Below are 17280 nucleotides of genomic sequence, written 5' to 3'. Positions count from 1 at the left end.
CGGGCAGGACCAGCCTCAGCGCTGGCCCTGCTGCTTGCTCACTATATCCTACGGGGCAGGTCAGTTCCCAGGCTGAGCTGAGCTTCCTTGTCTGTAACGTAGGTTACAGAGGCCTGGTTAACCTCTGGTTGAAGGGGAGTGGGTGGTAGTATGTAGTGAGTACTTGATAACTGTAGCTACCGTGATGGAGCACATATGTGATACAAGGTGACATGTGGTGTGAAAAGCAGAGATAGTGCTGGAGAAGGACAGCAGGGGAGAACCTGAGTGTGGGGAAGCCTGGGGGATGGTAGGACCCCAAGGGAGGAGAAAGAGAGGGGCCGCCAGGAGGGACGCAGCTGGGAAGTGCTTTGACTGGACAGAGTGTGCTGGGCTTTTGTTGGATGGGGATGCTTTGAAAGGGAGTGCAAGACAGCAGCGCGTCTTGGGCTGCTGGGAAGAGCGGAACAGGTGCTCTCAGGAGGAGGGGCGAGGGGCGGGGGAGGGGAGACATGCTTAGATGCTCAGAACTTTGGTGGAAAAACCTTTTTTTTTTCTTTTTGCGGTATGCGGGCCTCTCACTGTTGTGGCCTCTCCCGTTGCGGAGCACAGGCTCCGGATGCGCAGGCCCAGCGGCCATGGCTCACGGGCCCAGCCGCTCCGCGGCATATGGGATCCTCCCAGACCGGGGCACGAACCCGTATCCCCTGCATCGGCAGGCGGACTCTCAACCACTGCGCCACCAGGGAGGCCCGGAAAAACCTTTTTTAGAAGGCCTTTATGAGAAGCTAATGCTTGAAGTGAAAATAACAAGGAAATCTGGAAATCAGAGGAGAGCAGGAATAATGTAATGTAATGTACTGTAATGTAATGTACTGTAATGTAATGTAGTTTCCAGTTAGTGAGATTAGAAAATGGGATGGTTTGATAGGTCTTGCTTTCGACATAGTCTGCAAAAGTGAGAGGACCTCCTATAGGCACTGCTTTCCTTCCTAGGGCAGCAGCAGACTCTTGTACTGAGGGTGGATGCATGCAGGCATGCCCACGTAACATTCTCTTTTTTACATTCTCACACAAATATCCAGCTGCTACTTCATTCCAGAGAAATCTTTGAAAGGTGAAAAACAAAAACTCTGTAACAAAAAACTCAAATCACTCTTTTAGTTATGATACTAGCTATAGGCTAAATGCTATTTAGATAGTATCTCTTGAATATCACTTTAATCACATTTATTAAATGCCTACTTTATGTGAAGTTTCAGTTGATACCAGTGGAAGATATGACCAGATCCCTTCATTGAGGAGCTTTTAGTTTAATTGTGTGGAGAAGAGGCAGGTAAAGCATCGCTATAGAAGCATATGTATACACGCCTTTACTGCCTGTGGGAGTGTGGATGAGGGGCATGAAATCAGACTAAGAAGCCAGCAAAGATGCTCAGGAGAGGCACTGAGCTGAGTTTTTTGTTTTTGTTTGTTTATTTATTTATTTTCAGCTGCATTGGGTCTTCGTTGCTGCATGCAGGCTTTCTCTAGTTGTGGCGAGCGGGGGTTACTCTTCGTTGTGTTGCGTGGGCTTCTCATTGCGGTGGCTTCTCTTGTTGTGGAGCACGGGCTCTAGGCAGGCTGCCTTCAGTAGTTGTGGCACAGGGGCTCAGTAGTTGTGGCTCGCAGGCTCTAGAGTGCAGGCTCAGTAGTTGTGGTGCACGGGCTTAGTTACTCCGTGGCATGTGGGATCTTCCCGGACCAGGGCTTGAACCCATATCCCCTGCACTGGCAGGCAGATTCTCAACCACTGCGCCACCAGGTAAGCCCTTGAGCTGAGTTTTGAAGGAAGAGTAAGCACGGTGAATTTGTAGAAGAGTGGTGTTGTAAGCAGAGGAATCCCTGTGGAATGGTGACCCGCTGAAGGAATCTGTAGCCGTCCTTGGCCATAACGTTTATTAGAATTAAGTGAAATGTAAGTTCAGCTCCTTAGTCTCCCCGGCCACATTTCAACTACTCATAGCCACATGTAGCTGGTGGCCACCACGCTGGATAGAACAGAACTCTCCCATCGTTGCAGGAAGCTCTGTTGGACAGGCTTCTCTGACAGTTCAGTCTGTAGGGTGCAGAGAGCATTGGTGATGTGCTGAGGGGAAAGCAGAGCCAGAAGGGTAGGGAGAGGCTGTGTCTTGGCAGAATTTGGGCACTGAGCAGAGGAGGCCAGACTTTCTGTGGTGAGCCATTTGAGAGATCTTAAGCGGAGGCGTCATCTGATCCACTGTGTTTTAGCAAATAAGTTCCTCTGTAAGCAGGTGGAGGATTGGATCGGACAAGGAGAGCAGCCTCTCTACTAGATCAAAGAGAACAACCTGTGACCATTGCAGATTTTTTGGTTTGGTTTTGGTTTTGCTTTGTTTTTATTGAGAATGAGGGCCTGAAGTAAGTCAGCAGTAGGAAAGGGGAAGACGAGGGGCCAGGAAGCGCAAGGTGAAGAGTTTGTGGCGCTTGGAGATTGCTTGAACTTGGGACCTAAGGAAGAGGATGATCTTGATGGGAACCAAGTGGGTGGACTTAGATGGAGCCACTCAGCGAGGGAGCACAGATGTGATGCGCTGGTGGTGTGCAGGCGCGGGGGCAGCCTGGGAGAGGCAGGGCTGCAGTCGTCACTCTGGCAGTGGTAGCTGAGGCAGGAAGGTGAGAGTGACCCCAGGTGAGGCTACGAGGAGCGCCGAGTGGAGACCCAGGGTGGCCCTGGGGAATCCTGCAAGCCACTCCTCCCTGTCAAGGGGCAAAGGAGACTAAGAAGTAGCGGGGAAAGCAAAAGAGTAGGGTCACTGAATGGAGGCGGTGGGTCAGGAGAAGAGCAGCCCACAGTGTCGGAGTTGCAGAGTCAGGTAACTTAAGGCATAGAGGAGCCTCCGGAGAATGCGGCCAAAGGGGTCCCCAGTAAGCTTAATAAAGGTGGTTTTGGTGGAGGGTTGAAAGCAGGAAGTGGATTATGGTGGATTAGGCGACACACAGCGGGTGAGGAATTGGGGTCAGTGAAGACTGAAGCTTCAAGAAACATTGTTAAGTGAAGAAGGGAGAGAAGATGGTAATTGAGAGGGCTGCATTGATTTGAGATGTGGAAAAATTAAACATGCTTGTGTGCAGAGGGGAAAAAAGCCAGAATAAAGGGAGAGGGTGAAAGTGTCAGGAGCATAGGGGAGTGATCTGGGTCCTTGAGGAGGTGGGGAGAATTAGTGGAGAGGTTAGCTTTGAATGCAAGAAGCATCTCTTCCACCCAAGTGGTTGTGGATGAAGGTGATTTTATAAATAATAGCAAAGGAAGAAATTGAGAGAGTTCCTGCCTGGAAAGAAATGGCACTGGAAAGAAATCGTGGAGTTAGATACTTGGAATCCAGTCCAGCTTAACTGCTCTTCAGTTGGCAGATTTCCTAATCTTCTGAGTTTTGTTTATTTACATATGAAATGGATTTCAGAACAGGGCTGAAGTTAGATAATACACGGAAAGCTCTTAACAGTGCCTAGCCCATGGTAGGTGCTCCGTAGTGTTAGTCCCTCGATCTTCCTCTCTCTTTATAAGTGCATAAGTGCTTGAAGCATAAGTGCTCTTCAGAAAGTGATAAGGAGAATTTATATCATGTGTATGTCAAACACGCACACACATACACACACACACACACAAAGAAGTGATAAGGAGATTTGAGACTGATTTCATTGCTCAGTGACATTCAGAAGAGCACTAGCAGTTTAAGACTGGGGTTTAAAGAGCATTATGTAGTATTTTTCTTTTTCTTAAATAGAAACAAAGGTTAAACATGGTAATGGGGACCTAACACAATAAATTATGAAGTTCATTGTTTTAGGAAACTATTGTATGTTGAAGACATTCAGTTAGAGTTGTCACTAGTGTCCTTGAAGTGGGCAAGTGTCAAGAGGTCTATAGCTACTTACACCCACGTATCTTTAAATATCTCTATATGCTTTTCTTCCCTTCCTGTCCTGTCTCCCACAAATCAACTCCTTCCCCTGACAAAAAAGAACACAAAAGGAACACACGCACGCCTGTAAGGTTTTCTAAATCTCTCCTCTGCAAGTGTAAATAATCTCTGTGCTTACGTGCCCTTATCCTTACTGTGAACATGGGTCTCTTGCTTTCCCTTTTATAATGTTTTCTTCATTGGAGATTTAAAACTTTGTGTGTGCAGGATGTCATTAACTTAAAGTCCCTGGACGTTTTGTTTTAGTCATTAAGTAAACGGGTATTGAGTATCTGTTTTGCTAGGCCATGTGCTGAAACGGGGATGTGGAGATGATAAAAACTCACCTCGACCATTTCAGGAGAGGCGGCGTGTACATGTGATAACTGGTATAATGGGGTTTTTTTGTTGTTGTTGTTGTTGTTTGGGTATGATGTATTTTTAAGTATCATTCTTGGAAAACATTGTAGAAGTTGTTATGCAAAGACACTTTAAACTGTGCTTTTCTAAGGGAAAGATTTTCCAAAGAGAGGTTTTTTTAAACCTTAAATGGAATTGAACTCTATGCCACTTTCATGAAAAAAATATTCCTTAGTCTGATGGCTATTCTGACTTGCATTTTATTGTGAGGGCACTTTTAATTTTATGTTGTTAATTTTAGTCCCTTCCAGATGTGCAGCATTTTCAGGAGGAAAGCTTACCCTCCCCACCGCTGGGCCCCCCCAGCTCCCTGCAGGTGCCCAGAGGGTCCGCCAGTGCTAGTAGCAAGAGCTCTTCTTGTGACACGGATGACTTTGTTTTGGTTCCACACAACACCTCGTCAGACCACTCATGTGAGAATCTTTTCTGCTTGTACACGTTATATTTCTGAATTTACTAGACTAGCATTTTTTAACCTTTATATCACGCTGTCTTGTGTAGGACACCTTTTCAAATGGACATTTTATTTAGTTGATGGAATTCCCAGAACTATCTACCTACCTTCCTGTAATCTCAGTCATCTTCTATAAGACAGTAACCTTGGATTCTGAAGGTAGATGAAAACTTTGTAGGAAATGATCTCAAATTCTGTTTGTACCCAAACAGAAAAGAATAGAGAAGCTAACATAATGAGAGAAATTAAATTTAAGGAAAGGAATTAAAGGAAGACCTCTTTTGGAAAAAACCTGAGAGTCAAAGGGTCTTAAAAACAGTCTGGATGGTGCTTCAGGAGCTACTGGCCTGAGTTCAGGAATGAGCCTCATAAATTTACAGGAAGAATTTTTATAAGGGAGGCAGAATCCAAGCTGACTAAATACAGTCAGGGTTCTGTGGAACAGTGAAGGGCACCAGAAAACCTACAAAAAGAGAAGTTAGACAAAACCATGAAAAAGGACGGAAACATGGTTTGGAAATTTGATTACTTTCAACAAGTGAACAGTACCCAGTTGACTGTGTGCAGATGTAGAAAGTTGGAGACGTTTGTATCAAGAGGTCTCTAGTTGTTTGTCAAATACGTATTTAGTAGCTGCTTACGTTCACCCCTGTGCTGGCTGTTGTGAAGGCTGTGGCCCTAGACCAAACATGCTTTGGGGCAGGGGAAACACACGGCACATAAGGCAAGCGGAGGGCCCTGATCCGTGTGATGAGAGATGGGAGCTGACTTTAAAAATCATCCTGTGTGGTGGTTTTATTTCACTAAAAAGGTAATTAAAACTTTTTAAATTGTGAAATATTTCAAAACAAAATAACGCGGCAGATACCCAAATCATCCACCGCGCTAATTTTATTTATGTCAGCATTTTGCCATATATGTTTTAGATGTCTTTTTAAAGGTATAAAATGCCGTAGGTACAGCCAGAGTACCTTGCATCATTCTTCTCTTGCCAGAGATATATTCTTCCCCTTGATTTGTAATTCTAATATGCCCCTGTATCCATAAAGAACATATAGTATTTTTATGATTTTAGTTTCAAGTAAATGTTATATAGAATATTGTTTTCTGTAGTTTGCTTTTTTATTCATATTTTTGCTGTGTATCTAGATCTATATCTAGGTGTGTATCTAGTTCATTTTAATATATAATATTTATAGTACAACTAAACCATAGTTTATCCATTTCCCTACTGATTATGACTTGGAACATTTCTATCTTTTTACTGTTCAAAATGTGTTATAACAGATGTCCTTGTGCCAGAATTTCTTCCACATGGATGCTCTAGATATGTACAACTTCAGCTCTATAAAATATTGGTATAAGCAAGTTGTAGCCACTAACACCTCTGCCATGCTGCCCCAACGTTATCATGGTGCCTTCTAAAGATTTTCATGGTTTTTTTTCATATTTAACTTTACCTGGAATTAATTTGTGTAGATGGAATAAGGGCTCTATCAATTACCCTAGCATTATTTATTGAATATTCTGTCCTTTCTACACTGATATGCAGTTCCAGACTTGTCATATCAGGCTTATGTAAAGGATTTGTTTCAGTGTGTGTGCGTAGATGGGGTGGAAGGTGATGGTGGGGAGCATCCTAGAATTCTGTGGAGTCACCCGGGCTATTCTTGGCCCCCTTTCCCCCCGCCATATAGTTTAATTTCAACTTGAAAATCCTACAGAAAACCATTTGGGGATTTTGATCAGCATTGTATTGATTCTCTAAGACCTATTCAGGGACCTAGAGAATTGTCTACTCAAGAATGTTTGTGTGTTTGTTCCTCCACTTACTTAGATTTCTTTAGTGTGTTTTGATGGATGTTTATACTTTTCTACATAAAGGACATTCACACCTTTTGTTTTATTCAAGTTACCTTTGTTTTTTTTTTGTATTTGTATAAATGTTGTCTTAAAAACATTTATTTTTTTCCAAAACTGCTCCTGTCGAGGTCTTTTTGTGCTGCCAAATCCCAGGGGTCATTTCTCAGTCCTCATCTTTTTGATGTATCCACAGCATTTGTTACGGTTGACCACACCCTGCCATGTAATTAGTAAAAATTTTTTATTGTGAAGTATATCATATGTATAAGATAGTTTTTTAAAATATTTAATTTTTCCTTTTTGGCCACGGCACGCGGCTTGCGGGATCTCATTTCCCCACCCAGGGACTGAACCTGGGCCACGGTAGTGAAAGCTTGGAACCCTAACTGCTAGTCCATCAGGGAGCTCGCTAAGATTTAATTCTTTAGGGCAGTTTTAGGTTATACAACAAAATTGAGAGAAAGGTACAGAGATTTCCCATATACCCTTATGTACCCCTCATTGCATAGCTTCCCCCATTGTCATCATCAGTCACCAGAGTGGTACATTTGTCACCAATGATGAACCGACATTGACACATAATAATCACCTAACGTCCACAGTTTACTTTAGAGTTCACTCTTGGTGGTGTACATTCTGTGGTTTGGACAAATGTATAATGACATGTTTCCACCATTGTTATTATACAGAGCATTTTCACTGCCTTAAAAATCTTCTGTGGTCTACCTACTTATTTCTCCCCACCTAACCCCTGGAAGCCACTGATTTTTTTTTTTTTTTTTGAAGGGGACTGCAGCTCCTGCATTGTGGGTGGGACTCGTGGCTCATCTGTACAGCTCCCCCTCCCCCTTTCCTACTTTTTTTTAAATTGAAGTATAGTTAATTTACAATGTTGTGTTATTTTCAAGTGTACAGCAAAGTGATTCAGTTATACATATATGTATATATGTATTCTCTTTCAGATTATTTTCCATTATAGGTTATTACAAGATATTGAATAGAGTTCTCTGTGCTATACAGTATAGGTTCTTGTTGGTTATCTGTTTTATATACAGTAGTGTGTATATGTTAATCCCAAACTCCTAATTTATCCCTCCTTATCCCCTTTGCTAACCATAAGTTTGTTTTCTATGTCTGTGAATCTGTTTCTGTTTTGTACATAAGTTCATTTGTATCATTTTTTTAGATTCCACATATAAGTGATATATGGTATTTGTCTTTCTCTGTCTGACTTACTTCACTTAGTGTAATAATCTCTAGATCCAGCCACTGTAAATGTCATTTTTCATTCTTCTTTATGAGTGATTTCCATTGTGTGTATGTACAACATCTTCTTTACCCATTCATCTGTTGATGGACCTTTAGGTTGTTTCCATGTCTTGGCCATTGTGAATAGTGCTGCTATGAACATACGGGTGCATGTTATCTTTTTGAATTAGAGTTTTCTCCAGATATATCCCCAGGAGTAGGATTGCTGGATCATATGGTAGCTCTATTTTTAGTTTTTTGAGGAACCTCCATACTGTTCTCCATGGTGGCTGCACCAATTTACATTCCCACCAACAGTGTAGGAGGGTTCCCTTTTCTCCACACCCTCTCCAGCATTTATTATTTGTAGACTTTTTGATGGTAGCCATTCAGACTGGTGTGAGGTGGTGTACCTCACTGCGGTTTTGATTTGCGTTTCTTTAATAATAAGCAATGTTGAGCATCTTTTCATGTGCCTGTTGGCCATCTGTGTATCTTCTTTGAAATTTCTATCTTTTAATTGTGCATTTAGACCACTGATGTTAAAAGTGATTATTGCTGTACCTGGATTAGTATCTACCATATTCATTACTGTTTTCTGTTGTCCTTGATCTTTGTTCTTGTATTTGTCTTCCACTCTTTTTCTACCTTTTGTGGTTTTAATTGAGCATTTATTTTGGTTCTATTTTCTTTCCTTTCTTAGCATATCAATTATACCTCTTTTTAACTTTTTTTAGTGGTTGCCTTAGATTTGCAATATACATGTGTAACTAATCCAAGTCCACCTTCAAATATGCTATACCATTCATAAATAATGTGGGTTTCTTATAGTATCAATAACAAAATAATCCTAATTCCTTCCTCCCATCCCTTGTATCATTGCTGTCATTAATTTCACTTATATATAAGCTACATAAGTGTGTATGTATATATACACATAAGATATGTAGGGAAGCATACATAACCGAGTACATTGTTGCTGTTGTTATTTTGAACAGATTGTTACCTGTAAACAGCTCATGGAGCTCAATATCAAAAAAAACAAACAATCCAATTAAAATACAGGCAGAAGACCTAAACAGACATTTCACCAAAGAAGACATACAGGTGGCCAAGAGGCACGTGAAAAGATGCTCAACATCACTAATTATTAGAGAAACGCAAATCAAAACTACAATGAGGTATCACCTCACACCAGTCAGAATGGCCATCATCAAAAAATCTAGAAACAATAAATGCTGGAGAGGGTGTGGAGAAAAGGGAACCCTTTTGCACTGCTGGTGGGAATGTAAATTGATACAGCCACTATGGAGAACAGTATGGAGGTTCCTTAAAAAACTAAAAATAGAACTACCATATGACCCAGCAACCCCACTACTGGGCATGTACCCTGAGAAGACCATAATTCAAGAGGACACATGTACCCCAATGTTCATTGTAGCACTATTTACAATAACCAGGACATGGAAACAACCTAAATGTCCAATGATAGGTGGATGGATAAAGAAGATGTGGTACGTATATACAGTGGAATATTACTCAGCCATAAAAAGGAATGAAGTTGGGTCATTTGTAGAGATGTGGATGGACCTAGAGTCTGTCATCCAGAGTGAACTAAGCCAGAAAGAGAAAAACAAATATTGTATATTAACGCATATATGTGGAATCTAGAAAAATGGTACATATGTACCTAGTTCCAGGGCAGGAATAGAGATGTAGACATAGAGGATGGACATGTGGACATGGTGGGGAAGGGGAAGCTAGGACGAATTGGGAGCTTAGGTTTGACATAAATACACTATCATGTGTAAAATAGATAGCTAGTGGGAACCTGCTGTATAGCACAGGGAGATCAGCTCAGTGCTCTGTGACGACCTAGACGGGTGGGATGCAGGGGGGTGGGAGGGAGGTCCAAGAGGGAGGGGATATATGTCTACATATAGCTGATTCATTTCATTGTACAGCAGAAACTTAACAACATTGTAAAGCAATTTTACTCCAATTAAAAAATAATAATAAAAATAAAAGTTTTTATTTTACCTTCACTTATTCCTTCTTCAGTGTTCTTCCTTTCTTTATGTAGGTTGTTTTCTGATCCATATTATTTTCCTTCTCTCTAAAGAACTTCTTGCAAGGCAGATCTACTGGCAACAAATCCCCTCAATTTTTATTTGTCTGAGAGTCTTTATTTCTCCTTCATTTTGGAGGATAATTTTGCAGTGTAAAGAATTCTAAGTTGGTGGTTTATTTCTCTCAACACCTTAAATATTTCCCTCCACTCTCTTTCTGCTTGCATGGTTTCTGAGGAGAAGTCTATGTAATTCTTAATCTTTGTTCCTCTGTAGGTACGGTGTTCCTTTCCTCTGGCTTCTTTCAGGATATTTTCTTTATGTTTGATTTTCTGTAATTTGAAAATGACATGCTGACGTGTAGTTGTTTGGGGCATTTACCCTGCTGGGTGTTTTCTGAGCTTCCTGGATCTGTAGCTTGGTGTCTGACATTAATTTACAGAAATTCTCAGTCATTGTTTCAAATATTTCCTTCTGTTGCTCCTCTTTCTTCTCCTTCTGGAATCACCATTATGCATATGTTACACCTTTTATAGTTGTCCCACGGACTGTGGATATTCTGTTTTTTGGGTTTTTTTTTTTTAAGTCTTTGTTCTCTTTGTTTTTGGGTTTTCAAGGATTCTCTTGAAATAATACTGTTGCTCAGAGATTCTGCCCTCAAACACATCCAGTCTACTAATAAGCACACCAAAGACATTCTTCATTAATGTTACAGTGTTTATCTCCAGCATTTCTTTTTGGATCTTCCTTAGGATTTCCCTCTCTGCTTACCTTGCCCATCTGTTCTTGCATGCTGTCTGCTTTCCCCATTAGAGCCCTGAGCATATTAATCATACTTGTTTTAAATTCCCTGTCTGATAATTCCAACATCCTCACCATGTCTGGTTCTGATGCTTTCTATGTCTCTTCAAAGTGTGTGTTTTTTTTGGAGCTTCCCTGGTGGCACAGTGGTTGAGAGTCCGCCTGCCATTGCAGGGGACACGGGTTCGTGCCCTGGTCCGGGAAGATCCCACATGCCACGGAGTGGCTGGGCCCGTGAGCCATGGCCGCTGAGCCTGTGCGTCCGGAACCTGTGGTCCGCAACGGGAGGGGCCACAACAGTGAGAGGCCCACGTACCCCCTCAAAAAAAAAAAAAGTATGTTTTTTTTTTGCCTTTTGATATGCCTTGTAATTCTTTCTTTTTTTAAAAATAAATTTATTTATTTTATTTATTTTTATTTTTGGCTGCGTTGGGTCTTCGTTGCTGCATGCAAGCTTTTCTCTGGTTGCGGTGAGCGGGGGCTACTCTTTGTTGCAGTGCGCGGGCTCCTCATTGTGGTGGCTTCTCTTGTTGCAGAGCACGGGCTCTAGGTGTGGGGGCTTCAGTAGTTGCAGCACTTGGGCTCAGTAGTTTTGGCTCGCGATCTCTAGAGTGCAGGCTCAGTAGTTGTGGCACACAGGCTTAGTTGCTCCGTGGCGTGTGAGATCTTCCCGGACCAGGGCTCGAACCCGTGTCCCCTACATTGGCAGGTGGGTTCTTAACCACTGTGCCACCAGGGAAATCTGGGGATGCTTTCAAGTGACTTTAAACTCAGTAAATTAATTGGGGGGGGTGCGGGAAACACCCAACTCCAGGCCCCTGTAGTCCTCCTGTTCCACAAAAAATCCTCAATAAAGAACTTAAAAAAAAAAAAAAAAGAGAAAGCATTCATTCCCCTCTGGTGGTTATGCTATCAAGTTGATATATGATTAGGTTCCATTGCTTCGTTTTATTTTTGATTTCTAGGGCTTGTTCTTTTGACTTAATTTTGTTTCATAATGATGTATGATTCCAAACTCAAAGCTACAAAATGAAGAGTTGAACTCTTAGTGAACTCCAGCTTCCAACCCTGTCCCCTCTGCCCCGTTTCCTCCATAGGAAACTATTGTCTTTAAAATTGACTCCTTCCTTGCCCCTCTCTTTATCCCCTTACCCTGATTCATTTTCCTTTTTTTTTTTTTAAATTTATTTATTTATTTTTGGCTGTGTTGGGTCTTTGTTTCTGTGCGAGGGCTCTCTCTAGTTGCAGCGAGCGGGGGCCACTCTTCATTGCGGTGCGCGGGCCTCTCACTATCGCGGCCTCTCGTTGCGGAGCACAGGCTCCAGACACGCAGGCTCAGTAGTTGTGGCTCACCGGCCCAGTTGCTCCGCGGCATGTGGGATCTTCCCAGACCAGGGCTCGAACCCATGTCCCCTGCATTGGTAGGCGGATTCTCAACCACTGCGCCACCAGGGAAGCCCCCATTTTCCTTTTATACATCTTATCACTGCCTGGTATTATTATCTTCTTTCACTACTAGAATGTAAGCTTCATGAGAGTAGTGACCTACTTTAAATGTATTTCTCAGTTCCATGTATGGCCGTTCAAAAGGATATTTGTGATTATTTTTTTCCTTTTTGAGTATTTTGAGGTTACCATAGTTTATTTTATTTTTAAAAATTTATATTATTTGGTCAACACTGCTATTTCACATCAACACATATGAATTATACCTTTGCAGCCATGTAAAGGTCACACAGGGCAGTATGATCTAGTGGGTATAGAGGTGACAGGCCCATGTGTTCTGAGCTGCGCTCTATTCCCTTAGACGGATGATATCTGAGCATGAAGACGGCCTGTGGCATCTGTGTCCAAGAGGCCCCAGTTTCATGACATCTTGTTCAGCTACCCGTGCAAGACACAGGAGAGTGTCATGCAGGAGTGTGGGTGCTCCAGCGTTAGAGTGAATTAGACTTCGGATACAGGCAGCTGTACTAGAATGTGACACACTTGTTCCTAAAAGTCACCACACCCTGCAGAGTAGTTCAGTAAAAACCACAGAGTTTATGGGCAATTTGGGATTAGGAGCACAACACTCAAAACCTTTGTCCTTGGCACATGAAAAGGAACATGATAAAAACAGCACAGATTTTGCACATGTTAAAAGGTGAAGAAATATGTATACACTGCAATAAGTATGATACTTACCCTGAAAAGACCTGATGTTGGCAGCCTGTGAATTCAGCTGGGTGCAGTGTTCCATGCTCACCTGTTGTTACTCATGGGCAAAATCACAACGTAAGCAAATGGTAAATTCATACTGTGATCAGATTGTTTCCTAATAGTCATGTTGGAACAATATACATTTTTTAAACAGGTGGTATAGCAGAACTGACTGTATTTTTCTCTTTTTCCTTTAGATGATATGCCGATGGGCACTGCTGGCAGACATGCTTCTAATGAGTTCTTGGTGTGTGGAGGGTATGTTTGCATATATTTCACTAAACATTTTTTCATATTTTTTGTGTGTGTGAGTAAAGTTATAGAACTCTGTGTTCTTGATGTAAAATTTATTTTGTTTCACAATCTATTCTTTAAAAACTTTTTAAATTGTGTTAAAAAACATAAAATCTGCCATCTTAACCATTTTTCAGTTTGAGTTGAATAATAGCATTAAGTATATCCACAATGTTGTGGAACAGGTCTCCATATACTTATTATTTTTTTAATATGCATTTATTTATTTATGTATTTATTTTTGGCTTTGTTGGCTCTTTATTGCTGCACACCAGCTTTCTGTAGTTGTGTCAAGCGGGGGCTTCTCATTGTGGTGGCTTCTTTTGTTCCAGAGCACAGGCTCTAGGTGCACAGGCTTCAGTAGTTGTGGCACACGGGCTCAGTAGTTGTGGCACACGGGCTCAGTAGTTGTGGCTCGCGGGCTCTAGAGCACAGGCTCAGTAGTTGTGGCACACGAGCTTAGTTGCTCTGCGGCATGTGGGATCTTCCCAGACCAGGGCTTGAGCCCATGTCCCCTGCATTTGCAGGTGCATTCTTAACCACTGTGCCACCAGGGAAGTCCCTCCATATACTTTTATATGGTTATATATTATATTGTTATATTTAGATCTTTAATCTATTTTTAGTTGATTTTTGTATACGGCATAAGATAAGGGTCCAGTTTCATTTTTTGCCTGTGGATGTCTAGTTTTCCCAGCACCATTTGCTGAAGAGACTGTCCTTTCTCCATTGAGTGGTGCTGGCACCCTTGTCATAGATCATTTGTCCATGTATGCAAATGTTTGTTTCTGGGCTCTCTGTTCTGCTCTACTGGTCTATAGATCTGTCTTTATGCCAGTGCCACACTGTTTTGATTACTGTAGCTTTGTAATATGTTTTTAAAAATTTATTTATTTTTGGTTGTGTTGGGTCCTCCTTGCTGTGCGTGGGCTTCCTCTAGTTATGGCGAGCAGGGGCTACTCTTCGTTGTGGTGCGTGGGCTTCTCATTGTGGTAACCTCTCTTGTTGTGGAGCACGGGCTCTAGAGCACAGGCTCAGTAGTTGTGGTGCACGGGCTTAGTTGCTCCACGGCATGTGGGATCTTCCCAGACCAGGGCTTGAACCTGTGTCCCCTGCATTGGCAGGCAGTTTCTTAACAACTGCGCCACCAGAGAAGTTCTGAAATATGTTTTTAAATAAAAAAGTATGAGACCTCCAGGAATTCCCTGGTGGTCCAATGGTTAGGTCTCAGTGCTTTCACTGCTGTGGGCCTGGGTTCAGTCCCTGGTTGGGGAACTAAGATCCCACAAGCCGTGTGGCGCAGCAAAAAAAAAATAAAAAGAAGTATGAGACCTCTAATTTTATTCTTCTTTTCCAAGATTATTTTGACTGTTCAGGGTCCTTGCAGATTCCATGTGAATTCTAGGATAGATTTTTTTATTTTTCTATTTATGCAAAAATTGCCATTGGGATTTTTTTTAACATCTTTATTGGAGTATAATTGCTTTACAATGGTGTGTTAGTTTCTGCTTTATAACAAAGTGAATCAGTTATACATATACATATGTTCTCATATCTCTTCCCTCTTGCGTCTCCCTCCCTCCCACCCTCCCCATCCCACTCCTCTAGGTGGTCACAAACCATCGAGCTGATCTCCCTATGCTATGCGGCTGCTTCCCACTAGCTGTCTGTTTTATTACATTTGGTAGTGTATATATGTCCATGCCACTCTCTCACTTTGTCACAGCTTACCCTTCCCCCTCCCCGCCATTGGGATTTTGATAGGGATTGCACTGATCCATATAAAACACTTTGGGTAGTACTGTTGACATCTTAAATACTAAGTCATCCAATCTATGAATATGAGATGTCTTCTTTAATTTCTTTTAGCAGTGTTTTGTAGTTTTCAGCATACAAGTCTTTCGTCTCCTTGGTTAGACTTACTCCTCAGTATTTTATTCTTTTTGATACTATTGTCGGTGAGATTGTCTTCTTAATTTCCTTTTGGGATTTTTCATTTTTAGTAAATGGAAATACAGCTGATTTGTGGGTTTTGATTTTGCATCCTGCACCTTTGCTGAGTTTGCTAGCTCTAATGTGTTTTGGGGTTTTTTTGCTTGTGAAATCTTTAAAGTTTTCTGCATTTAAGGTCATGTTATCTGTGAACAGAGATAATTTTACTTCTTCCTTTCCAGTTTGAAAGACTTTAATTTCTTTTTCTTGCCTAATTGCTCTGGCTGGGAATTCTACGTTGAATAGAAGTGTTGAGAGTGGCCATTCTTGTCTCATTACTCATCGTAGAAGAAAGGCTTTCTGTCTTTCACCATTGAGTATGCTGTTAGCTGTGGGCTTTTCATATATGACCTTTATTGTATTGAGGTAATTTCCTTCTGTTCCTATTTAATTTAGTGGTTTTATCATGAAAGGGTGTTGGATTTTGACAAATGCTCTTTCTGCATCAATTGCAATGATCATGTGGTTTTTGTCCTTGTTCTGTTAATGGTGGTATACTGTAAATCCCATTTGGTCATGGTGTTTGATCCTTTTAAGGTGCTGTTGAATTTGGTTTGCTAGTATTTTGTTGAGGATTTTCACATCAAATTTCATCAGGGATATTCTGTAGTTTTCTTGTAGTGTCTGTGTCTGGCTTTGGTACTAGGGTAATGCTGAACTCATGGAATGAGTTTGGGAGTGTTCCCCCCTCTTCAAATTTTTGGAAGAGTTTGGGTGTTTGTGTTAAGTCTTTAACTGTTCGATAGAATTCACCAGTGAAGCTCTCTGGTCCTAGACTTTTCTTTGTTGGGAGGTTTTCAGTTACTGATTCAGTCTCATTACTAGTAATGGGTCTGTTCACATTTTCTTTCTTCATGATCCAGTCTTGGTAGTTTGTGTATTTGTAGGAGTTTTTTCTGTATCTTCTAGGTTATCAGTTTGTTGGTAAGCAATTGTTCATAGTATTCTCTTAAAATCCTTTTTATTTCTGTGGCATTAGTTATGTCCCTTCTTTCCTTTCTGATTTTGAGTCTTTTCTCTTTTATCCTTAGTTAATCTTGCTAAGTGTTTGCCAATTTCATTGATTTTTTATTAAAAAAAATAAACCAACTCTTAGTTTCCTTGATTTTTTTTCTATTGTTTTTCCATTTTCTCAGTTTTCTTTACCTCTCCTCTAATCTTTATTATTTCCTTCCCTCAAGTGGAAGACAACCAGAATCTTAGAAAAAGAGTTGTGAATAAATCAAGATGCACAATCTGTATATGTTCTGCCATCTACCTGTTATTTCCTTCCTTCTGCTAGCTTTGAGTTTAGTTGTCTTCTTTTTCTAGTTCCTTGAGGGACAGAGTTAGATTGTTGATTTGAGACCTTTTCGAATGTGAGATACAAACTTCATCTTAGCACTGTTTTCACTGTATCCCATAAGTTTTGGTACATTGTGTTTTCATTTTTCTTTTTCTCAGGTTATTTGCTGATTTTTTCCAAGATTTCTTCTTTGACCCATAGGTTGTTTAAGAGTTGTGTTGCTTAGTTCCCATGTATTTGTGGATTTTCTAGTTTTCCTTCTGCTGTTGATTTCTAGTTTCTATCCTTTGTGATTGATTGGAAAAGATACTTTGTATAATTTAAATTTGTTAAGATTTGTTTTGTGGCCTACCATGTGGTATGTCCTGGAGAATGTTTCCAGTGCATCAGAGAAAAATGTGTTCTGTCAGTGGGGGGAGTGTTCTGCAACGTCTGTTAGGTCCTGTTGTCTGTGGTGCTGTTCAGGTGGTTGTTTCTTTATTGGTTTTACATCTGGTTGTTCTATCCATGATTGAGGGTGTGGGTTCAGCCTGCGATTATTTTTGTAGAATTGTCTTTTCTCCCTTCAAGTCTGTTATGTATGTGCCTCATATATGTGGTAGTGCTGACGTTTGGTGCATGAATATATATAATTGTTATGTCTTCCTGGTTAATTGACCCTTTTATCATTATATAATGTCCTTTTTTCGTTTCTTATAACAGCATCTG

At 41.1% G+C, this 17280-nt stretch overlaps 1 protein-coding gene across 1 annotated transcript in view; it reads left to right on the top strand.

The window, feature by feature from the left end:
• The window catches only part of ULK2 (unc-51 like autophagy activating kinase 2), a 66100-nt gene that overhangs the window by 25330 nt on the left and 23490 nt on the right, over positions 1-17280 (top strand). Inside the window, exons 13-14 of the mRNA XM_082605265.1 lie at positions 4606-4777; positions 13199-13259. Of these exons, the coding sequence (XP_082461391.1) occupies positions 4606-4777; positions 13199-13259 (233 nt within the window). The remainder of the gene's footprint in view (positions 1-4605; positions 4778-13198; positions 13260-17280) is intronic.

The sequence above is a fragment of the Mesoplodon mirus genome (genome assembly GCF_964341445.2).
Source record: "Mesoplodon mirus genome assembly, chromosome: 18".
Classification (NCBI taxonomy): Eukaryota; Metazoa; Chordata; class Mammalia; order Artiodactyla; family Ziphiidae; genus Mesoplodon; species Mesoplodon mirus.
Note: the sequence above shows the minus strand (reverse complement) of the source record. Positions and strands in the feature narration are given on the sequence as shown.